The following is a 23,796-nucleotide window of genomic DNA, read 5'->3' as shown; positions in this document are numbered from 1 at the left end:
TGATTTCATTTCTAAAATGAGGAAACTTACTCAAAAAGCCATTAAGGAAGACCTCTGGCACCTTTCACAAGTTGGCTGGAATGCAAGGCAGATGCTCTCTTCCTATGTTTCTAAAAAGTAAACTTATCGCTTAACATTTGCTAAGTGCTCATAATCCCTAACAAATGTGAAAAAGAGGTGCAGTCGATCAAAGGCAGGGGTCTTCAAACTATGGCCCTCCAGATGTTCATAGACTACAATTCCCATGAGCCCTACCACTTGGCCATGCTGGCAGGGGCTGATGGGAATTGTAGTCCATGAACATCTGGAGGGCCATAGTTTGAAGACCCCTGATCAAAGGCGTACGGAGAGAAAATGGCACCTGGGGCAACTTCAGCCCAAGCGCCCCCCTTCCCTGCCCCACTTACCTCAGCCAGGCCGGAAACCTGCTGCCCCCAGCTGAGGGGCACCCAGTGGGCCTGCGACAGGCTCCTTCAGGAGCAGCTGGGAAAGGAGCCTGCCGTGGGTCCACTGGGCACCTCTTAGCCGAGGGCAGCAGCCAGGCCGGGAGGGTATCTGCCAGAGGGAGGGTAGTTCATGTGGGGGGTGATGTTGTGCTCCCCCCATATGACCTATGGGTGGTGCCCGGGGTCAATTGTGCCCCCCCACATGACCTATGGGTGGTGCCCAGGGTCATGTCCCTCTGGCAGATCTGCCACTGCAGTCAATAACTAATATGGGGGGGGGCGCGATTCACATTGTGGAAGGTGGAGAGCATCAGTTTATCCCAAATGAGTCTTTCTAATGTAGGGAGTCTGGTATACTCGCAGGCAGCAGGCAGTGTAGTTTGCATCAGACAGCCGGACCTGCAGCTACTCTAAACAGGATTCCTGGCAGCTCTAGCCTCAGGGATACAGTGGCAACCAGTTCCCACAAACCCCCTCTTCAGGAGAGTGCCAAGGCCCATCTCACTGGCCAGTTCCAACCAGATCCCAACAACTGGGCACTAGCAAGAGGTCGCCACGCAGCCTGAACCACTGCTGGGTTGGCAAAGCAATAGCAACCAGCCCATCATTAGCTCGTGTGGATGTCAGCGGGCCGCAACTGCCGCTCCCCTTCCGCCAGGAAGATCTGCATTGCCCTGTGCAACAGGTAGATGCCCAAGCACCGGCGCCGCTTCATGGGCCAGCCCGCCACAACGCCGTAGTAATCCCCCCTCTTCTGATTGGTCAGCATCTTCAGCCCTGAAAGCAGAGAGGAAAGAAGGGTCAGGAGGAGCCAGGTCGTGTGCAAAAGAGATGGCAGACTACTGGCCGCCCTTTGCTTGATCCTTACCGATGGCATCCACCATACTGGCCTCTCGCGTGTAGGCCTCCACGGGGATGACGTTCTGGAAACAGTGCATGGATATGACACCCTCTCCACTCGCCCAGATTTCCAAAATGTGCTGGACTTTGGGACATGCCTGGAAGAGAAGACAGAGAGGGGACTCAGAGACAGAGGAAGGGAAACAGGGAAAACTAGTGGATCACAGTAGCTGTCTCCATCTAAAAATCTGAATTTGGGGAGTTGAAGACACAAAGACACTTGGCCACTACAGCCCAACAGAGTGGGCGACCTCCAGATCAACCACCGGCTCCCCTAACACATTTAGGGAAAATGGGGTGGGGACTAAGTCCCTCCGGAAGGTGCCACGCCAGATCTCATAGTAAATATTTGTGGGGCATGGAGAAGTGGGAAAAACCAGTTTCACAGAATAGTTTAATGCCAGCCCTCTAAATCCTGGGCTGCAACTTTCCAGTCTAAAGAACAATAATGTTAAAAGTAGCAGACTCTAATCTAGACCAGGTTTGATTCCCCACTCCTCCATGTGAAGCCTGCTGGGCAACCTTGGGCTAGTCACAGTTCTCTCAGAACTCTCTCTGTTCTCACGAAGGCAGGCCATGGCAAACCACCTCCAAAAGCCTCCTGCCTTGAAAACGCTACAAGGCCGGCCTAAATCAGCCGTGACTTGACAGCATTTTCTGTCACAACCACAATGTTCCTCCTTCGAGCCGAAAGAAAAGCAGTGAAAACAGGGATTGAGTCAAGTCCAGCAAGACAGGGGTGAAGGTTCAGCAGCCCCTGTGGCCAGGATTCAGTAAAAAGACCCCGACAGAGAGATATCAGTGGACATCTGCATAACTATGCATGGATTCCCTCACCCACACCATCTGCCAAATCTAGTTTGGTCCTTTGAAAGGAGAGTGAACAAAAGTCTTCAAGTAACTATAAAGAAGAAGAGTTTGGATGTATACCCCACCTTTCTCTCCTGTAAGGAGACTCAAGGCGACTTACAAGCTCCTTTCCCTTCCTCTCACCACAACAGACGCCTTGTGAGATAGGTGGAGCTGAGACAGTTCCAAGGAACTGTGACTAGCCCAAGGTCACGCAGCAGGAATGTATTTTTATTGATTGATTGATTGATTGATTGATTGATTGATTGATTGATTGATTGATTGATTGATTTGATAAACTGCCCTACCCCCAAAGGGCTCAGGGCGGTGCACAACAAACAACAATACAATAAAACAAATCGAATAACCCCAATTAAAATACAAAACCTTAAAACTATAAAACTACGGCAGCAGTAGTAGCCTTCAATAAATAATTTGATTAATAATAGAAGACGTCTGGCACCCAACTCCAGTGATCAAACCCTGGGAAGGGAGGGGATTGGCAGATGGTCCAATAGATAGCCAGTGTGCAGGACAACACGAGGGGCGGATGTAGGAGTGCAGATGTAGGAGTGCAGAAACACATCTGGTTCACCAGATAAGCCTCTGCCACTCAGGTGGAGGAGTGGGGAATCAAACTCAGTTCTCCAGATTAGAATCCACCTGCTCTTAACCACTACACCATTCTGGCACCACACTGTGAGCCATAGATAACGTCTGTAGTCAGAACCATCATACCTCTGAAGAGCAGACACTGTGAGAAAGCATGGTGTGTGTGTGGGGGGGAGGGGGTCCTTTGGCCCCTGTGCCCTGTTTACACTCCTTCTGGCTTCTGTGGGAAAATGAATGCTGTACTAGATGGCCCTTGGTTCTAATCCAGCAGAGCTCCTTGTATGTTCCAGCACTAAATACAGCTATTCCTTGGAGCCCCTCCCAAAACCAATGAAATGTGGGGGGCGCATCCAGAGACTTATCCACCCCCGGCTGAGCTGAGTTTTAAGACTGAATTTGATTTCCGCCAGGAGGACTGGCCCCCACCACCAACTCCTTCGTATAATTTTTCCCCCCAGAGTGTTGGGGGGGCACAGCGCCTGGGAGGCTCCCGAGTACGGCAGCCATTCTGCTTGGAAAGGGGTCTCACAGCGCCCGGGAGGCTCTCGAGTACGGCAGTACATTTAGCTTGCTTGAAAAAAGGGCTGGCCCCCCCAACTATCCGGGCGACCTGAGTCAAACGCAAGTAATGAGCTGCTTGGAAAAAAGGCCTCTCCGGAACTGAACCTTTTCCTTCCCAAATGTGGTTTTGGAGAAAACTGCTGACATTGCGCAGACCCTTCTAGCTCCAATGTGTGTAATGCGTGCAAATGCCAGAAAATTCCCTCTGCTCTAACCCGTTGCTCTTTTGCTTGTCCATTGTTGCCACCGCGCCTGCCCTGTTTGTTTTTCCACTTGTAAACTGTCAATAAAAGGGCTTGGAGAGGGATGGGAAAGCAGAGTTGTCCCCTGCATCTCTCACGGGCCGAAACAACATGCTGCCTCAGTTGCTGTAAGACAACACCAGAGGAACAGATGAATAAGTGAGTCTGGACCTTGGCCTTGCGCTTTCTCCGACTCTCCTTGAAGTGGGTCAAGGCTTCGTAAAGGTGATAATAGGGCCTGGACCGCTTCCCCTTCCCCACGTAGAAGATGGCACTGATGAAGGTCCGGAAGCATTCTTGCTGGCTCACGTACTGCGAGCGGAAGGGCAAGTTCTGGGTGACCCTGAAAGAACGAGAGGCAGAGATATAACCGCAGGCAAGTTAACCGGGACACAGCTGCTGTGCGTAGGCTTGGTGCGATGCACAGAGACATTCCACCAAGCCAAGAGGTCTGCTGCATTGTGCAGGAAAGGCAAGGCTTGGAGAATTCTCAATGGGCAAGCACACACAGCTTCCACGCACGACCTCCCACTCCCGTTCACTCTTCATACAGGGTCATAAAGCTGAAGCAAAGAGCCAAAACTAGCCTTAACAATAAGCTTCTCTTACGTTCAGAGGCATAGCGGGGAGAAATAACGCCCGGAGACAACTCCTTCCCCAGGCGCCTACCCACAGCCTCCATGCAGGCTGGCTTTTGAAAGCACGGAGCCCCCCCACCCCCCTCCAACATTCATGCAGCCCGGCTCCTGCTCCCCAGGCCCTGCAGAGAGATAGGGAGGGTGGGGTGCCGCCATCGCCTGCCACAGAGCCCCCGCATCACTGGAGGCCGGCTCCTGCTCTCCCCAGGGCCTGGGGAGGGAAGAAGCTAGCCTGCAGAGAGCCTGGGAGACAGGGTGCCACTGCCGCCCGCCGTAGAGTTTCCCCTTGTGTCCCTGGAGGCCGGCTCCTGCTCTTCCCAGGGCTTGCAGGAGGGGTGTGGGGCACCACAGTGGGCGGCTTGGGCACATGCCATTTTGTCATGTGTGGGGGGCATCCAGTGCCCCCTCCCATATGACCAAAAGGCAAGCGCATGGGGACATGAGTGTCCCCAGGTCCCTAGGACAGTACACCCCTCCCTGCTTACGTTTACTCTGCGAGAAGATTGAGAGAGATTCACAACAGAAGGAGAGAAAGGGGGGCTGAGAGAGCTCCAACAGGAGAGAAAGGGGGGATATAAATTCAAACTCTTCTACTTCTCAAGAAATGTGACTCTCTTTGGAAGTCGTCCAAGCCAGGGGAACAGCAGAGAGGTATGAATCCGCTTCCCCCTTTCTTCTTGACGTGGTCCAGAGGCGGAGCTACCAGGAGGCTGGGGCGTTGCACTGGGTACATGCCGGGGGGATCGGAAAATACCCCCCCGCGGCACCCCGCCCCCACACTTACCTTATTGAAATAGTGCAGGATGGAGAAGTAGCCTGTTCCCTTCAGGCTGAAAATGGCCTAGCGGGAATTACATTTCCCAGGAGACCTTGCAAGCCCCAAGGTTTCATGGGAAGTGTAGTTCCCCCAAGCAGTTTTCAGCTCCAAAAAGCTGTGACTAGTCCAAGGTTACCCAGCTGGCATGTGTGGGAGTGCTCAGGCTAATCTGAATTCCCCAGATAAGCCTCCACAGCTCAGGCAGCAGAGCTGGGAATCAAACCCGGTTCCTCCAGATTAGAATGTACCTGCTCTTAACCTACTACGCCACTGCTGCTCAGAGGAAATGTCTGAGATGGGAATGGGGGGAAATCAGCCTTCGAGCAACCCCTCCCCACGACCATCACGGGGGTTTCATTTCCAGCTCTTCATCAGAGCTCAAAACTAGGGACAGCCTTCAAGTAGCAAGCCTGGAGAGGGGATTTCTTACCTGGGATCCAACAGCAGGTAATTGAAGCTCGACTTCAGGACGCCCTCCCTCCACTTCCGGTTCTTGTCTGGCTGGTCAAACTGCCTGGACAGAGTCATCTCATCGTCTTTGCCATCTGGGATATGATATGTTTCCAGGGCAGAAGAAAGCTCCGGACTGTATCCTGGGTAAAAGAAAAGAGAATGCCATTCCTGCCTGGCAAAAGACCACAACCAGCCGGAGATGAGTGTTCAGGAGCCAGCCATACTGGCAGGTATCTCTCCAAACTTGTCCAGGAAAACAACGTAAAGCCGTGTTTTATACAACCTGCATCTCATTAAATCTGGCTGTACATTAATCAAGTCAAAAGTCAAGTTGGATTTGAGTCCAGTAGCACCTTAGTGGACAACAAGATTGCCGAGAATCAATAGCTTTTTCGTGTGTACATAATCACATGTATTTGTTTGTTAGCTTCTTTTCCAAAGATTAACAATAGGAAATGTAGCCAAAATTAGTTAGATTGCTTAAATGATTAATGACTTGCGACCCCTTCCAAAGGGAAAGACCTGAATTAGCCTGTGGGAGGGGCGTACGGCCGCTGTGGCGATCTGTGGCACTGGGATGCGGCACTGGACACCGTGCCAGCATCCCAGGGCTTCTACCACCACCAGCCCCTACCACTCCCCAGCCTGGCCAGGGGAGGAGGAGCAGCAGTGACGTGGTGGTTAAGAGCAGGTGTATTCTAATCTGGAGGAACCGGGTTTGATTCCCTGCTCTGCCGCCTGAGCTGTTTTAATCTGACTCATATCCTAAGACTGTCTGTTTTTTCTAGCTTGCACAAAGGCATGTCTGGGCATGCAGCCAGTGATGTGGTTGCAGGACGTGTCTTTCTGTTCATGCTTCGCTATCATTTCCAGTGTGGTGTTTTACCAAAATGTGTTATGAGAATCTGAAAAATTGGACTTCAGAGTTTAAGAACATAAGAACATAAGAACAAGCCAGCTGGATCAGACCAGAGTCCATCTAGTTCAGCTCTCTGCTACTCGCAGTGGCCCACCAGGTGCCTTTGGGAGCTCACATGCAGTTTAAAGGAGCATTTGTCGAAACCTAGGATGGAGTCTGGTTTACACCATGTAGATCTTGGATTGTTGGGTTTAGAGGAGCAACCATGAGCAGAGATTAAGAACTGAAGGTTTATACAGTCCCTTGGGAACCAAAAAGAGGTTTCGCTAAGGCATGGGTCCCCAGCATTATGTACCCACCAAACGGGCATCTTTCATTGGTGGGACAGTCAGGAGCAGCAGTGGCGTAGTGGTTAAGAGCAGGTGCATTCCAATCTGGAGGAACCGGGTTTGATTCCCTGCTCTGCCACTTGAGCTGTGGAGGCTTATCTGGGGAATTCAGATTAGCCTGTGCACTCCCACACATGCCAGCTGGGTGACCTTGGGCTAGTCACAGCTTTTCAGAGCTCTCTCAGCCCCACCCACCTCACAAGGTGGTTGTTGTGGGGGGGAAGGAAAAGAAGATTGTAAGCCCCTTTGAGTCTCCTTACAGGAGAGAAAGGGGGAATATTAATCCAACTCTTCTTCCCAGCCTTTGGCAGCATTATGCCAGCAGCCAAGGAATTGGCTGCCTGCTCCATCAGCAGAGGGGGTTTCCCTGCCCAGCGCCTCCGCCTTCCAGCACTGGAAGGAAAGGTGAGTGGAGGGGGCGAACCGGAGGCGGCTCCTTACAGAGGAGATCTCTGGCTTGGTAGATCTTCGGGCCCATGGAATACGGGTCCAAATGGCTCTTTGCATGGTAAGGGTTGCTGACCCCTGGTATAGTGTCTAGATCAATAGTTCCTCTCTATTCTGCATTGGTCAGACATCACCTGGAATATTGTGTTCATTTCTGGGCACTGCAATTCAAGCTGGAACGGGTCCAGAGGAGGGTGACCAAAATGGTAAAAGATCTGGAATCCATGCCAATGAGGAGAGACTTAGGTAGCTGGATATATTAAGTTTAGTGAAGAGAAGGTTAAGAGGTGACATGACAGCCATGTTTAGATATTTGAAGGGATGTCATGTTGAAGAAGGAGCAAGCTTGTTTTCTGCTGCTCCAGAGACTAGGACACAGTGTAATGGGCTCAAGGTGAAGGAAAAGAAATTCTACCTAAACATCAGGAAAAACTTCCTGACAGTTAGGGCTATTCGACAGCGGAATACACTTCCTCAGTGTGTAGGATTCTCCCTCTTTTGAAGTTCCCTTCACATTCAATCAAAGCTTGCAGAAAATTGCAGATTCCCTGCTCCCCTTCCATTATTACCATTAGCAGCTATTTTTCCTTAAAACTGGGAGGAATAATAATAATAATAATAATAATAATAATAATAATAATAATGATGATGATGATGATGATGATGATGATGATGTATATCCCATCTTTCTCTCCTGTAAGGAGACTCAAGGTGGCTTACAAGCTCCTTTCCCTTCCTCTCCCCACAACAGACACCTTGTGAGGCAGGTGGGGCTGAGAGAGTTCCCAGAGAACTATGACTACCCCAAGGTCATCCAGAAGGAATGCAGGAGTGCGGAAACAAGGCTGGTTCACCAGAAAAGCCTCGCCTGCACCACTCAGGTGGAGTGAGTGGTAACTTCAAACAGGCGGTTTGCTCCCCAGGATTAGACCCTAACAGCTGTCCTGCCAGAGAGGGAAAGTAAGAATGGGGGGGGGGGGGATGGATGGAGAAAGATGGTCCCGGACTCCCCTCCACTTTTTCTCAGTTTTGGAATTTCAGGATTTTCAAGCCAGAGCTTGTTTTCCAGGTGACTCTGGTCTGATCCAGCTGGCTTGTTCTTATGTTCTTATAAGAACTGAGGTGGTGAAACTGAGGTAAGGTTGGAGTGCACAGGCCAGTCTGAGGTGGTGGAAGATGCTCCCTTAGATGGGATCCCTTCCTTAACTGGTGATCAGCTATCCTCTCGCACTGAGGATACCCCTCGGGGAGGTGGGGGGCTCCTTGTAGTGGGTGATTCGATCATTAGAAATGTAGAGAGTTGGGTTTGTGAGAGGCGTGATGACCGCATGGTGACTTGCCTGCCTGAGTGCGAAGGTTTCTAGCGAGATGTCACTTGCTTACGTTTAGGATGCAGGGGAAGCCTTTGAAGACAGTGCTGGGAATTGCGAGTGCAGCAGTTGTGGTCCCACATTGGCACCAAACAGCATTAGAGAGAAATGTAGCCGGTTCGGAGAGTTCCTGGAAAGCTGAAATTTAGAGCTGCTAGGAAAACAGAGCTTTCGAAGCCCAGGACCTCCAAGGTGGCATTCTCAAATGCTACCCGTTCCACACGCAGGCCGAGCTAGGCAAGCTGAGGAGATGGGGTCTCCAATGCGTTGGATGAGAGAAAAGGTGAGGTGTAAGGCAGAGGGTTTCAGATTTGTCAGGGAACTTTAGAGGAACCATTTTGGGACAAGGCAGGCCTGTGTATAAGCGGGGCCGGGCTTCATCTTAACCAAAGAAGGAACCAGGCTGCTAGTAGCGCTCAACATTAAAAAGGTGGCAAGAACAGCTTTTAACCTGATCTCTGGGGAAGCCCGATAGGAGCTGAGGTGATTTAACCGGTTCGGAATACAGTATCTATGGGGATACGGTCAGAGAGGGAGGTTTTTTCTAAATCAAGCCACATACAAGCAGGAACATAGCAATGTGCAAGTGACAAGGATAGTGTCTACACAAAGAACTTGAGGGTAAAAACACATAGAAATCCCAGGTTGGGACGAGAGACAGCAAAGGTATACAGGTGTCTCTATGCTAATAGTAGAAGCATTACGACCTAAAAGCGGGGGAGCTAGAATTACAGAGTTTTTTGAAGGGACTTTGATATAGTGGGCATTACAAGAGACATGGTGGAATGAGGAGGGAACCAGTGGGATAACTGTTATACCGAGGCTACACGAGCTCTATACGAAGGACTAGGACAGAGCATTCCAGGGTTGGAGGTTGCCCTTTACATCAAAGAGAGCAGGTATCACATAAAATAGACAGAAATGCAAAGGGAGCTGGTTCCCCTATAGAATCACTGTTGGATATCAATACCAGGTGTGAAGGACAGTTTAATATTAAGGGAATATATTATGGTCCCCCTAGACCAAGAAAAGTGCACAAAGAAGGGATTCTGAGATGGAAAAGAGAGAATTAGAAGAGGCCAACAAAGAGAAACAAAAATGTATGAGTGGTAATAGGGTGATTTTAACTATCATCATATAAAGCTGGAAAAATGCATGTTCAGGTCATAGAAAGGAGAGAGGAAACTTATTCCTGGATATGCTTTTAAATGACCCTGTGGCTTAGAGAGAGCAGATGGTTTATTGGAACCAACCAGGGAGAGAGTGATCATAGATCCTAATTCTATGTGGGACCCAGGACCTGGTCTTGGGGAAGTCCAGTGTTGTTGAGCCAATAGGGAACAGCGACCACAATGCTGTCAGCCGATTCCAGTATCTCAGCATCGCGAACAAGTGGCAACTACTAATGTTGTTACATTCGCCTTCAGAAAGGGAAATTTCTCAAAGATATGAGGGGGGATAGTGCACGGGAAGCTGAAGAGGGAAAATCAAGGAGAGTCAAAACTGTCCAGGATGCTTGGAGGTTATTTAAAAGCACCACAGTAATAAAAGCTCAGCTGGAATGTGTGTTCCCACAGGTTAGAAAAGGCGGCACCCAGTCAAAGAAAACCACCATGGTTAACAAAAGAGAGGGTTGAGAAATTATCAGAAAAAAAAGAAATGTCTTTTAGAAACGGAAGTCCAGTTTGGCTGATGAGAAGAATAATGAGAGGGGAACACAAATGAGAATTTGGCAAAGAGAAGCAGAAGGATTAGCCTGTAAAGGGGAGGCAAAAGGATTATGAGGAAAAAGCATGGCTGCGAACATCAAGACCAGCAACAAACAGTTCTCCAGAAGTTTTGCATCAAAAAAAGCAGGAAGGCCAACAAAGGAAGCGGATTAGAGGCTGGATTCTAGATGACAAAGGAACAAAGGGGTTGTGCTAAAAGATGTGCAGGGAGATTGCAGAGAAGCTGAGATGGAATTGCTTTGCATCTGTCTTCACCCAAGAGGGGGTGAAAGGAACGTTTTCGCCGCACCTGAACCAGAAGCTTCTTTAGGAGGTGAGATCCAGAAGGAACTAGCGAAGATAGTGATAGACAAAGGGAAAAGAAGTTCTGGCGACCATTGATAAACTAAATGTTTTCAAGTCTATTACACAGATTGCATGAACCACCCAAGAGTTCTTAAAAGAGCTCAAGCATGAAATTTGCTGATGTTCTCACTTTAATATGCAACTTATCCCACAATCAGGCTCCATCACTGAAGGCTGGAAGATGGCCAATGTCACACCAATCTTTAAGAAAGGATCTAGGGGGGACCTGGGAAATTACAAGGTCAGTCAGTTTGACATCTGTTCCCTGGTAAATTAGTAGAAAGTCTATCATTAAAGATAAAATTATAAGAAACATGTACAAAAACTTGAGACCTGCTGAGAAAGAGTCAGCGCCTGGCTTTGCAGAGAGCAAATCCCTGTCTTACAAACTTACACTAGAGTTCTTTGAGGGTGTAAACAGACACTTGTAATGGATAAGGGGGAACCAGTGGACATTGTCTACTTTGGTTTTAAAAAGAGCTTTTTGACCAAGTTCCTCACCAGAGACTGTTGAGAAAACTCAAAGCAATGAAAGGAATAAGAGGGGAGGTCCTCCCTATGGATTAAAAACTGGTTGAGAAACAAGGAAAACAAAAGAGTGGGTGTAAATGGGAAGATTCTCACAATGGAGAGAGAGAATGTAGCCGAGGTGGGTGTCCCCCAAGGATCCGTTTTGGGACCAGTACTCTTTACAACCTATTCATCAATGACCTGGAAGTAGGGGGTGGAGTAGCGGTGGTGAGTAGCCAAGTTTGCAGGAATGATACCAAGAGCCATTATGTAGGGTGGTGAGAACCACTAGAAAAAGGATTGCGAAAGGAGCTCCAAAAGCGGACCTTCGATGAAATTGAGGTGAAGGTAAGGCTAAGAAATAGCAAATGCAGTTCAATGTAGCAAAATGTAAGAGTGATGATGCACGCATAGGGGCAAAAAAATCCAAACTTCACATACAAGCTACAGCAGGGGTCCAGTGCTAATCAGTCACAGACCAGGAGAAGGGATTTAGAAGTCTTAGGTTGGAGTAGTTCCATGGGAATGTCAACTCAATGCATGGCAGCTATTAAAAAGGCAAACTCTACTCTGCTGGGGATCATTAGGAAAGGAATTGAGAATAAAAACTGCAAGGATTATCATCCCCCTATATAAAGCAGAGTGGTGCGACCTCACCTGGAGTACTGTTGTCCAGTTCTGGTGCCGCATCTCAAAAAGGATATTGAGAGAGAATAGAAAAAAGTGATTAGAGAAAGGGCAACAAGGATGATTGAGGGATTAGGGCACCTTCCTTATGAGGAGAGGCTGCAGCGTTTGGGACTCTTTAGATTTCACGGAGAGGAGGCGACTGAGGGGGGATCCCATGATTGAAGTCTACAAAATTATGCATGGGGTAGAAAATGTTGACAGGGGAGAAATTTTTCTCTCTTTCTCACAATACTTACTAGAACCAGGGGGGCATTCATTGAAAATGCTGGGGGAAGAATTAGGACTAATAAAGGAAACACTTCTTCACGCAACTTGTGGCAGTTGGTGTTTGGAATATGCTGCCACAGGAGGTGGTGATGGCCCACTAACCTGGATAGCTTTAAAAGGAGACTTGGACAGATTTATGGAGGAGAAGTCGGAGTTTGCTTGGCTACCAATCTTGATCCCTCTTTGTCTGCGAATTGCAAATGCCTTAGCGAACCAAAGGTGTCCGGGAGCAACAGCCTTAAAGAAAGGCGGAATTTAGCGTTCACATCCTACATGTGAGCTCCCAAAGCGACACCCTGGTAGACTCTGCACCAGTAGCAGAGAGCTGGACTAGATGGACTTTGGTCTGATCCAGCTGGCTTGTTCTTATATCGGTGCCATATTTAACTTTTCAGCAGTACCTGAACACAAAGACAACATGCGCAGAATGTGTAAAGGCTGAGGATAGGGAGATACGAGGCTGGCTTCCTTGCATCCCATACACTATGGTACCCAGTGGGTGGGATCCAAAAGTTTTTTAGTAACAGAGTTCCCACATGGTGGTGGGATTCAAACTGTGGCGAAAGTAAGCGCCAATGGGGCTGAGGCGGGGCATGGGAAAAAAAAACGGCGGGAACGTTACATTCCTGGGGCCGGGGAGCATTCCACCAAGGCGGGGGCTGTAGCAACGACGCAGCCGCTGCGCCGGAAGTCCTTGGGCGGAAATGTCCGATGCCTTGAGGCATGAGCTGCCACGCAGTGCGCCCGGTGCACCTCGCTGCTAGCCTGGCACAGGTTCTCTTGGCAGCGCTACTGCTGAGAGGAGGGGCGTAAAAAAAAAAAAAAAAAAAAAGGCAAAAAATAAAACCGCGGTAAGCAAAATCACCTTAATTAGTAACCCCCTTCTGCGGCGCACACAAATAATTAGTATTAACCTACCCTCTGAGAACCTGGCGAAAAGGCAACTGGATCCACCTCTGCGCCATGTCCCACTACAGCTCTGAGAGTCAAACAGCTAGGAGTTAATGAAGTCCCACACATTGGGGACATAGTTTGGAACATAACTCAAACGTGACAGGCCAGCTGCATGGACAATGAGCCTCTTTGGATTCTCACATGAGTATGGATGCCCTGCATGAAAGAGCAAAACCATATGATTAAAAGGGTCCCGCCAAGATCTGATGCCCATAGCGGAAGATCACCCACCTGTGGAGCCCTTCCGAGCCTTGCTCTTTGGGTCACTCATCAGCTTCTCCAACAGCTGCATGTAAACCTTCCGGGTGAGCTCCGTCACAGGCCCCGGATTGACACCGAAGTCTCGGAGCTTCCTGACCAGAGTCTCATCAGAGAGGTGACCCAGTTCCAGAAATGCCCGTGGGCAACTGTTCTCCTTGTCTGACGGCCCTGCCGCTTGGCTCTTTGTGTACGACTGCCAGTCGTAGATAATGGTGTCTTCGGAACTTGTAGTGTTGTACTGCACAAAGGGGTCTGTTGCTTGGGGCGCTACATGCCGCAACCGACAAGGGTGTGCCGCCCTTCATCCCCTGCGATCCCACACAAGAGGTATTCCCACACACTTCGGCGAGAGAACCTAAGATTCACAAAGGAATTACCGGCCTCCGGGGGACAGTGGGACATCCCAGTTGCGGGAGTTGGGACTGGGGCTCAGTCTTTCAGGCAGAGGGCTGAAGCGTCCCAATAGGCTTGATGGTTCTCTGGCAGAAAGCCTGCTGAAACTGACCCTCGAAGGTTTGGGTGGCCTTTTGGTGCTGCCGTGCCTCTCATCTGAATTTCCAAGCTCCACACCAGAAGCCACAGCATCAGCCCCTTCGTGGTCCGTGCAGTCCTCCTCTCCCTCCCTCGGAAGCCACGTGGTGTCCACTGTGGGAGGTTTCACCACTAAGCTCCCATGGCAATTGACGCCAAGTTTCACAGCTGCCTCCCTACTGGAGCCATTTGTGCCAGTCTTTCTCCCAGAGTTTGCCGGAGCTTCAAGGCTGCCAATGTTAGGGCCTGAAAGGTGAGACTGCGACCAGTTTGCTGGAGCTTCAAGGCTGCCAATGTTAGGGCCTGAAAGGTGAGACTGCGGCCAGCTAGCTTGCTGGCAGCTTCTGGGGCTCCCTGCGATTAACTCGGTATCCTGCAGGACGCTGGTTTGTTCTTTCTCAAGGCAAGGTGAACTCCTGCTCCTCAGGCCCGCCCCCTGCTGCCCTGCTTCACGAGCCATCCTGTCTAGACTTCTCACTCTCCTGGGGCGTCTTGGCATCTCCAGGGTTTCATCAAAGAGCGAGGCGCTGCCACTGGTACGACTGGCAGAGGCATTTGTGCGGCTTTTGGAGCGGGGTGTAACGTGGCAGGGCCTTTGGTCTAGTGGGAGCAATGGCGAGCGGTGAGCCTTGGTTGCAAGCATCATCGTCCTCAGCCTCATCTCCAGGTCTGGGGTTTCTTCTCTGATGTTCAGAGTATGATGAGGGACGGCCACTGGGTCATCCGCAGGCATGGTAGAGTCCTGGCTGACTGGTAAAGGCTGCATCTCTTCTGATTTCTGCTGGATCAGTATGGTGTCGCTGCCCCATGAATCCCCCCCTCTTTCTGCCGCGCCCTGCGTGCTCTGAGAGAGACCCAGCACAGGCCTTTTCCCTGCGTCCACATTCAACTCAGCCCACACTTCGGCAGAGGCGGCTCCGTTCAATCTCTGTTGCAATTCAGCAATAGAGTCTTCTTTCCTGATCACAGAAGCCGGAGCCTTTGAAGGAGCCGTGTCCTTTGTTTTAGAATCATCGGGAACACTCAGGCTCTGCGATTCCCTCAACGGCAAAGTGCTAAAGTTCCAGTTCTCTGTGGGTTGAAGCTCATCCTGGGACATTTGGGGGAGGTCTGACTGTTTGACGTCCTCCAAACATTCACTCTGCCCGTTGTGAAGATCCAAAGGTACCTTTTCGGGATATATTTTGGAAAACACTTCTCTAAAATGGGATCTTTCACACAAGCGCCTCGTGCCCCCAGATCTAATGGGAGAAACCGTGTCTCTGCCAGCCACTGGTACTGACAGTGTCTCTGCATGCTCTCCTGAACAGCACTGTGATACACCAGAACACGGGCCTTGGGACATCTGGGGCGACCAACTATTACGCTGTACATTGCCGAAACGGCACGGAGAACCAAAGAAGTCTGCTTTCGTCTCCGCGTATTTCTGAGCCTCGCTGTCGCACGGCCCTTCTGAGAAGCTTGCAGAGCATTCGCTGTTGCACGAAGCGTACTGGCTGCCGCCACCATCTGAGCTGTCACTCAAAGATTTCCCTTCCTCTTGGCACCCCTCCAATTTCCCACGTGCCCTGGCCAGAAACGGCAGGTCCACCACAGTCTTTTCCAAGTCCAGCGCGGCTGTGGAATTTAACTGGGGGAAAAGGTAGGCGTGATCCGGGGAGGTGACGTCCAGCCCTTCCTGGCCGGTGACCTTCACCACCAGATCCGGATCAAGAAAACTCTTGTACCGAGAAAGGTTGAGAGTGGCATCAGCGTCCTCTGTTTCTGCTTCATATGCGTCCTGAATTGCACAAAGGGGAGCGGCCTGGGGGCTTCCCCAGAATCTACTCGCTACATTCGGGCTCAGTTTAGGAGTTTCTGACTGGGAGACAACTGAAGAGTCAGGAGAGATGCTGCCTTGAGAAGCCGCTCCGTTTGCAGATGACCGCCACCCTCCATCTGTAGTGTTTCTGAAGCAGGGATGCTGGGGGCCGCCGATACGTCCTTCCGATTTAGGGCACAGTGACTCGTCATGCTTGGGAAGCCGTATTGTAGACCGGCTTGGGGTTAGGTTTCCAGGAATGTCGCGACATGAGTGCCATGTGCCGGATGAGGAGGCTACCGCTGGAGCGTGGGGAGTGCGTTGACTGCATAGCGCGTCTTGTCTCAGAGTATCCTCAGTCAGCAATGAGTTGGACGGATGTTCCCCGGAGCAATACACTTCTTCCCCTGGGATACGATTCCCATTTGGAGCAGCTCCAACAAGATAGCGGATGGGACCGCCTGGTCCCTCATCTTCCAGACTCGCTTTCGAGGGAGATTTCAGGGTCCTGTCGCCAAAGCTGTCGTCCTCAGATAGCCAGCTGCCTATTTCCGAATCACGTTTTGTGTCCGTGGAGAGGAAGCTCTCGGTTCTCCTGTGGGCTGACAGCAGACAGGAAGGAAAAAGAAAACACGGGTTATGTTTCCTGGGCATCAGATCCAGGCATGGAGAAGAAGACGATGACTTTGGATTTATACCCCGCGTTTCTCTCCTGTAAAGAGACTCAAGGCGGCTTACAAATTCCTTTCCCTTCCTCCAGTGGCATAGGGGGAGAAAATGGTGCCCCGCCCCTTACTTTAGTTCAACTTGAAAAAGTTCAGGCTGAAAAACAGTCTGGTGGGAACTACACTTCCCAGGAAACCTTGGGGCATGCCTGGTGCGTGGCACAGCCTCCCCTCCTTATAGCTCCGCCTCTGCCTTCCTCTCCCCACACCAGACAACTTGTGAAGTTGGTGGAGCTGAGAGAGTTCTGAACGAACTGAGACTAGCCCAAGGTCACCCAGCAGGAATATAGGAGTGGGGAAACAAGCCCGGTTGTCCTGCACAACACCATGCTGGCTCCCCCGATGCTGAAGTCTGAGGGGGGGGGGGGGGCTCATTTCAAGCCCTGTTAGCTCAGAACCTACACATCCGGGAGTTCTGCTCCAGTCTTGATTCTCCCAGGAACTGCTGGAGGATACGGACGCACATCTCGTTCCCTTGCTCCATGGCTAGATCGACAGCTCTGTTCCCATCCTGAAAGACAAAAGCACATGATGAGAAACTGATTTCCCACAGATTGATGACAAATTCACCATCTGGCCACCTCAGCCGAATAAACTGTTTTCACTCTTGAAAGTTAAATATGCAGGTCCTGATGAATGCACTGGAAATGCCTTCAGAGACTCTTTCTTTTCAGTCTGACAATGAAAACCAATCTAGAAGAACCTGTGTTTGGTTTTCCTATACCAGTGATGGCGAACCTTTTCGAGGCAGAGTGCTTAAACTGCAACCCAAATCCCACTTATTTATCGCCAAGTGCCAACACGGCAATTTAACCTGAATACTGAGGTTTTAGTTTAGAAAAAAACGGTTGGCTCCAAGGCGCGCATTACTCGGGAGTACGCTTGGTGGTAGTCGGTGGCTTTGCTTTGAAGCAACCGTGCGACGCTTCCAACGGGTGAATCACGACCCTAGGAGGGTTTAGAAGCAAGCCCCGTTGCCAGAAACCAAGCTTACTCCCAGGTAAAGGATTGTGCTTTAGTTCTTCCCATGAAAATCAGTGGGGTTTAACAGCACTTAACAGGGTTACCTATCGCCCTCCCCCACATGACAAACTCTGTGCACGCGTGCCCACAGAGAGGGCTCTGAGTACCACCTCTGGCACCCGTGCCATAGGTTCGCCACCACTGTCCTATACCCACCTAGAACTCAGCTACTAGTTTACTTGGCTTCCACCCAGTGGCGGGATCCAAAAATTTTAATAACAGGTTCTGATGGTGGTGGGATTCAAACAGTGGTGCCGCCACACACACACACCTCCAGTCCCTATTGGGCAAGGAGGTTGCTTTAGTAACCCCTTCTCGGCACTCAGAAAAAATTAGTAACCACTTCTAGAGAAGTGGTGAGAACTGGTTGGATCCCACCTCTGCTTCCACCTGAGATTATCTAGAATCTATTGTCAACTCTGTTGGTATAAAGCTGGTGTGAAGTATGTTTTGTATACTGAGCCTGAATGGAACAGAGATCACTAAAGCAGAAGAAGAAGAAGAGTTTGTATTTATATCCCCCCCCTTTCTCTCCTGTAAGGAGACTCAGGGGCTTACAATCTCCTTTCCCTCCCCCTACAACAGCAAACACCCTGTGAGGTGGGTGGGGCTGAGAGCTGCAAAGAACTGTGACTAGCCCAAGCTGGCATGTGTTGGAGTGCACAAGCTAATCTGGCTCACCAGCTAAGCCTCCACAGTTCAAGAAGGCAAAACAAAAAATATTTATTCACGTGCACGTTCTGTGGTGAATTCTCTTTAACCCTTGTCGTTATGAGATTTGCCCATCACTAGAGACAGGCCTTGCAGCTCCATCCTCTCCCAGATGTAGAGTTAAACCACGCTGCCACACTTCCAGGCAGAGCTACACATGAGATTGCCTGCTCCCTTGCTGAGACAATTGCCCTCTTCCGTCTGCACTCTCCCTCTGTCAGCCCACAGCTCGCCCCCCTCCCCAACAGAGATTAGATGCTAGAGAAGCACTCCCATAGACTCAGGTGCCAACATATCCGAGTGGCAGTTTTCCCCGTCAGAGGCAGGACTGCCTTGCGTCCATCATCTCCAGTGACGTTCTAACTCACCTGGTCTTCCAGACTGGTATCTCCTCCTTCCATCAGCAAGAGCTTTAAGCAGGTATAGCATCCCCAGGAAGCTGCCACATGCAAAGGGGTCAGACCATCCACAGACCTGAAATAACAGGGATGCAGGACAAGGGAGTCGCAGCAAACTCTTTAGACAAAAATTGCACTGAGAAACTTAAGAAGATAAGCGCAGTCTTGCTTGGTTGGACAAAGGGCTGGCCCAGAGTGGTCTGCCAGATGCTAGCGGGAAGCACACAGGCAAGGTGTAAAGGCAATATCCGTCCTCTGCTTTTTGCCTCCAGCAGCGGCTAGATTCAGGATAACTTTGAACCTATTAGAATATTTGGCATCTCTTGTGTAAGTTATTGTAGGAGCAAAACAGTTGCACTATTTGGTTATTGTATGTTAATACAGGGCAGCTGGGTAGTTTGTTAATTGAGGGTGACCTTCAATGCTGTATATTAGGGTGTAGCTTTTCCATACTCCTTATCTCTCCTTCCTTTTTCCTCTACCTTTTTGCCCCTTGGCCTTATGCTGTATTATTGTCTGCGGTGCTGCTGTACTTTTTCCTTGTTTGCTTGTTTGTGTAAGCTGGTTTGTCTGCCAGGGCTTTGTAGCACATGACTATTTTGGTCTTCCTCTTTTTTGTAAACATATTTTTGTATCCTTACATTTGTGTACTTAGAACTTTATTAAAGGATAACTCCTTTTTATAACCCTGCTGCGTTGCTTTTTCTCTGCTAAAGAACTGGGTAGTTTCAGTTCTTCGATCACAGTGATGGCGAATCTTTTCAAGACCAAGTGCCCAAATTGCAACCCAAACCCCACTTATTTATCGCAAAGTGCCAACACGGCAATTTAACCTGAATACTGAGGTTTTAGTTTAGAAAAACCGGTTGGCTCCGAGGCATGCGTTACTCAGGAGTAAGCTTGGTGGTAGTCGGTGGCTTTGCTTTGAAGCAACCGTGCAACTCTTCCAACGGGTGAATCACGACCCTAGGAGGGTTTACTCAGAAGCAAGCCCCATTGCCAGCAACTGAGCTTATTCCCAGGTAAAGGATCCGCTTTAGTTCTTCACATGAAAAATCAGTGGGGTTTAACAACGCTCAACAGGGTTACCTACACTGCTTCCCCAAAACTAGGTCTTAGGTTTGATGCTAATAATCGAGCCCAGCAGCCCAGGCCAGCCTAGATGTGAGGGGGGGGGGGGCGATTTCCCCCCCACATGATGAACTCTGCACATGCCCACAGACAGGGCTCTGAGTGCCACCTCTGGCACCCGTGCCACAGGTTCGCCACCACTGTTCTATCAGAACCAACCCCTTGCAGATGCACATACCTTAACACTGACTTGAGATTCTCCTCAAACCCTTTGAACCATCTATGTGTCATTCTAAGCTGCTCGAGCTGGCAGTGTCCCTTGTTCAGAACTGCAAAGCACGGTAGCCCGTTCAGACTTCAAGTAAAACCAGAACTCTGCAGCAGCTAAGCAGACGTAGTTACAACTCAGCCACTTGGATGCTTTGGGCCTTGGTTTGATTCGAATAAGATCTGGGTGTTGTGAGACTTCTTGCATGAAATGTAAGGCAGAGACAGTCAAGGGAAGATGCACCAGGAGGGAAAGAAGGCCTGGAAAGGTTCCTGCCCCTGCAAAAGAGGGGGTGGGAGAAAGTCCCAAACAGTCTACCTGCCTAGCCAGCCCTACGCTGCACACAGCTTGGCAGAGCACACCTTATCTGAAGCACTCAGGTCTAGGTTTGCATGTCAGCCCGCCAGAGGACATCTCGGTGGCCATAAGGGCCAATCCACCCCTGCCCTCAGTCCATACTGACGCTGCCCATAAACGCAAATACAAATGCTCACCGTCTCCTGTTATTGGTGGAATATGAATTTGAACAACATGATGATGATTGTTGCTGCATATTTTATAAGATTCTGCCCCTCCCGCCAAAGTAGCAGGCCCTCCCGAGTACCTGACATTGGGATCTCCGCCATATTGAAGGATGAGGCCAAGACACCGAACCCCACTCTCCTGCTCCATGCCAGCAGCCAAGTGGATGGCGGCAATCCCATCTGGCAGAACCAGGCTGGGGTCTGCGCCCCTTTTCAGAAGAATTTCTACCATCCTGAAAATCAAGAACACAGCTGAAAATCTAAAGAAGCTGGGACAGCCTGATCAATACCTAAGAGACAGAGGGAGCCATTGTAAGCAGGTCTACTCAGAGTATTTTTCGGATGGCGGCCACAATCTCTTTGGGGGGCTCATCTAGACTTTTGTGGAAATCCCTCAAGGATGGGAATTCTTGCTTATTGTAATTAATCTAGCACCAACATATACACTGTTTTAAATAGATCCCTGCCTCAAGCAATCTGCACTGCTAAACAACGCTTGCAACACCAACAGAAATGTATTAATCCTGTATCTCAGAAATTATACTGGCAACTGAGATCAATTCAAGGTGTCGCTTTTGTCCTTGAAAGCCCTACATGGCTTTTGTCCTAGGTTATCTAAAGAATCATTTTCTCCCCTATGTTCTTGTCTGGAAAATTAAGATAGCAGTGAAGAAGAAAAGTTTGGATTTATATCCCCCCCTTTCTCTCCTGCAGGAGACTCAAAGGGGCTTACAATCTCCTTGCCCTTCCCCCCTCACAACAAACACCCTGTGAGGTGGGTGGGGCTGAGAGAGCTCCGAGAAGCTGTGTCTAGCCCAAGGTCACCCAGCTGGTGTGTGTGGGAGTGCACAGGCTAATCTGAATACCCCAGATAAGCCTCCACAGCTCAAGCGACAGAGCAGGGAATCAAAACCGGTTCCTCCAGACTGGAATGCACCTGCTCTTAACCACTACACCACTGCTGCTCCTGACTGTGCCACCAATGAAAGATGCCCGTTTGGTGGGTACATAATGCTGGGGACCCACGCCTTAGCTAAACCTCTTTTTGGTTCCCAAAGGACTGTATAAACCTTCAGTTCTTAATCTCTGCTCATGTTTGCTCCTCTAAACCCAACAATCCAAGATCTACATGGTGTAAACCAGACTCCATCCTAGGTTTTGGCAAAGGGTCCTTTAAACTCTGAAGTTCAATTTTTCAGATTCTCGTAACACATTTTGGTAAAACACCACACTGGAAATGATAGCCAAGCATGAACTGAAAGACGCGTCCTGCAACCACATCAGTGGCTGCATGCCCAGACATGCCTTTGCGCAGGCTGGAAAAAAACAGACAGTCTTAGGATATGAATCAGAATAAAAAAGACAAGGTTTTGTTTTGTTTTCAAGGATGGCAACTTCTAATTACTTGGAAATTATACAGTATCTGGACATTCTGTGGAACCCTCTCCCACTAGAGGTCTGTCAGAGGTTTTGGCGTATGGTGAAGACCAGACTCTTGACCTGGGCTTTTGGCTGATTCCCCACCACGATGGGGGGTGGGTGTGGGGTGAGCTTACCTTAAGGTGAGGGGACGTACAATTTTTATAAATTCTCAGGACTTGCCACAGATAAGTTTTATTTCTAACTCGTGCATTTCCTTTGAGAACGAGGGGCAGTTTTGGGGGGGGGGGGTTTGTGGTGGTTTCAAATTGTGATGCTTTTAATTTAATTTGTATGCAACCTCAAGCCGCAAGGAAAGGGCAGATATAAATAAATATTTCAATAAATAAGAGACGAGAAAATAGAAATTCAACTAATATTGACAAAAAGAATAGCAAGGCCCATCGATTCTACAAAAATAAACAATTATTTCCTCAAAGATGATGAAGAAGAAGGCTTGAATGGCATGGGGATGCTTTCATCTCTCAATCTCTCAGCCTAGCCTACCTTACAGGGTTGTAAGGAGGAAAAAATGGAGGAGAGGAGAATGATGTGAGCTACTCTAGATTTCCGTTGAGGAGAAAGAATGAAGTGAATACATCAAAAACAAATACAGCGTATCAACTAATAGATGGTACAAAATATCAGGAAACTCCTGTTTCAAATCTATACTATTCCATGAACTCACCTGGCAGTTTTTTGTTACGTCATTCTGGGTTAAGTGGTCTCTTGGCTGTGATGTGAGGCTTACACTGACCTACCTTGCAAAGCTGTTGTAAAGATTACAAGGTGTCATATATGGAGCACTGTGTAAATACTGTAGACAGTGATTATGATTTTGGACTGCCTGGCTTCATTATATTTTTATCTATGGGTGATACCCTCCAACATTACTTCAAGGAGGGGAAAGGTTCACGCTTTGTTCATACTCAGGAACCCCATTCTTGCACAGGAAAGAATCTCAAGGTTTGGATGACATGCAAAAAGTTGCCAGCCTCCCAAACACAAGTAATTTAAAGATGAAAACTATCTGACAAAACGAATGTGTTGTCTGCAAATATTTACCTTTGTAGATCTGGGGAGGGGGGTTGTTTGAAGAACTGGATTTATTTTGCAAACAGAAACTTTAAACAGGTGTGAAGTCTGCTGCTTCTGCAATTTGAAACCACCATAGGAAATTACAAAATCAGCTAATGTCTATTACAAAAAGCGGTTTGGGGCACTTGAGTTTTTCCTTTTGCAGGAGTAGATTTCCTTTACAAAAAAAATTAGGGTAGTGAAAAAAAAGGGGGAGGCAAATTACATAGGCAGACTTTTTTTAACGGGTTTTCAATTGGAATAATGGTTTTGTCGTACAAAAAAAATGCAAGAGGCGTTCATTGCTAGACCCCTCCGCCTCGCAGACACGTACTGACACATCCCCACATACACTCACTCAGTTTCCTCGCCTCGCAGCGCTTCGCACAGGCTGGCGGAGAGCTCAAAAGTGCTTGGCCTCATTTTGCCATTAGGGGGAGATCGCGAGCAGAGAGAGGCTGCATCAGAGAGAGGCATGCGCAGTCCGGCCGTTCATGCACATTTCCTCGCGGTCGGGGCCGGCAAGGAAGCACCGGGTCTCGGCCACCGCCGTGCATGCAAACAGCGGCCACTTAACCCTGCGAAGCGGCATCTGTGCAGCCGAGCACCGTTCCGGTCACAAGGAGGAAATCCGCACAACCCGGCTGCGAAGCGTCGCCATCTTCCTGTTTGCGAGGTTCGAAGGTTCCCGCCCCGCCTGATTACAGCGAATGTCGTAAATCGTCCAATTGATTGGCTGGAAACAACCACTCGGTCAACATCTTGTGCAGGGATTGGCTGAGAAGCACAATGTTCCCGCCTTCTTCTTCAGGGTATTCTAACAATAGCCTATCTATTGATTGACAGTTGGAGACTGGGGGCGGAGAGAGGCATAACCGCGCAGCAGATTTCAGTCAGGGGTCTGCAAC

General features: G+C 49.4%; 1 protein-coding gene across 1 annotated transcript; it reads right to left on the bottom strand.

The window, feature by feature from the left end:
- Positions 1-308: 308 nt before the first annotated feature.
- ANKLE1 (ankyrin repeat and LEM domain containing 1) lies at positions 309-23,724 on the bottom strand. The gene is made up of 10 exons (XM_048497811.1): positions 23,247-23,724; positions 20,473-20,625; positions 18,500-18,605; positions 16,800-16,908; positions 13,718-16,274; positions 13,311-13,642; positions 5,496-5,658; positions 3,782-3,953; positions 1,315-1,444; positions 309-1,223 (listed from the first exon to the last, which is right to left on the bottom strand). The coding sequence occupies exons 1-10, from the start codon at positions 23,363-23,365 to the stop codon at positions 1,054-1,056; spliced, it is 4,011 nt and encodes a 1,336-aa protein (XP_048353768.1). The 5' UTR covers positions 23,366-23,724; the 3' UTR covers positions 309-1,053.
- Positions 23,725-23,796: the final 72 nt, after the last annotated feature.

Source organism: Sphaerodactylus townsendi, linkage group LG05, assembly GCF_021028975.2.
Source record: "Sphaerodactylus townsendi isolate TG3544 linkage group LG05, MPM_Stown_v2.3, whole genome shotgun sequence".
Classification (NCBI taxonomy): Eukaryota; Metazoa; Chordata; class Lepidosauria; order Squamata; family Sphaerodactylidae; genus Sphaerodactylus; species Sphaerodactylus townsendi.
This window is presented reverse-complemented; position numbering and strand designations above follow the sequence as displayed.

What these genes read in the sequence shown, in the direction of transcription:
- ANKLE1 (XM_048497811.1), bottom strand. Translation starts at nt 23,365, where the DNA reads ATGCCTCTCTCTGATGCAGCCTCTCTCTGCTCGCGATCTCCCCCTAAT. An exon ending in CTGCGAGGCGAGGAAACTGA is followed by an intron (nt 20,626 to 23,246) that starts GTGAGTGTATGT and finishes CTTGATTTTCAG; the next exon opens with GATGGTAGAAATTCTTCTGA. An exon ending in TACCTGCTGTTGGATCCCAG is followed by an intron (nt 3,954 to 5,495) that starts GTAAGAAATCCC and finishes TCGTTCTTTCAG; the next exon opens with GGTCACCCAGAACTTGCCCT.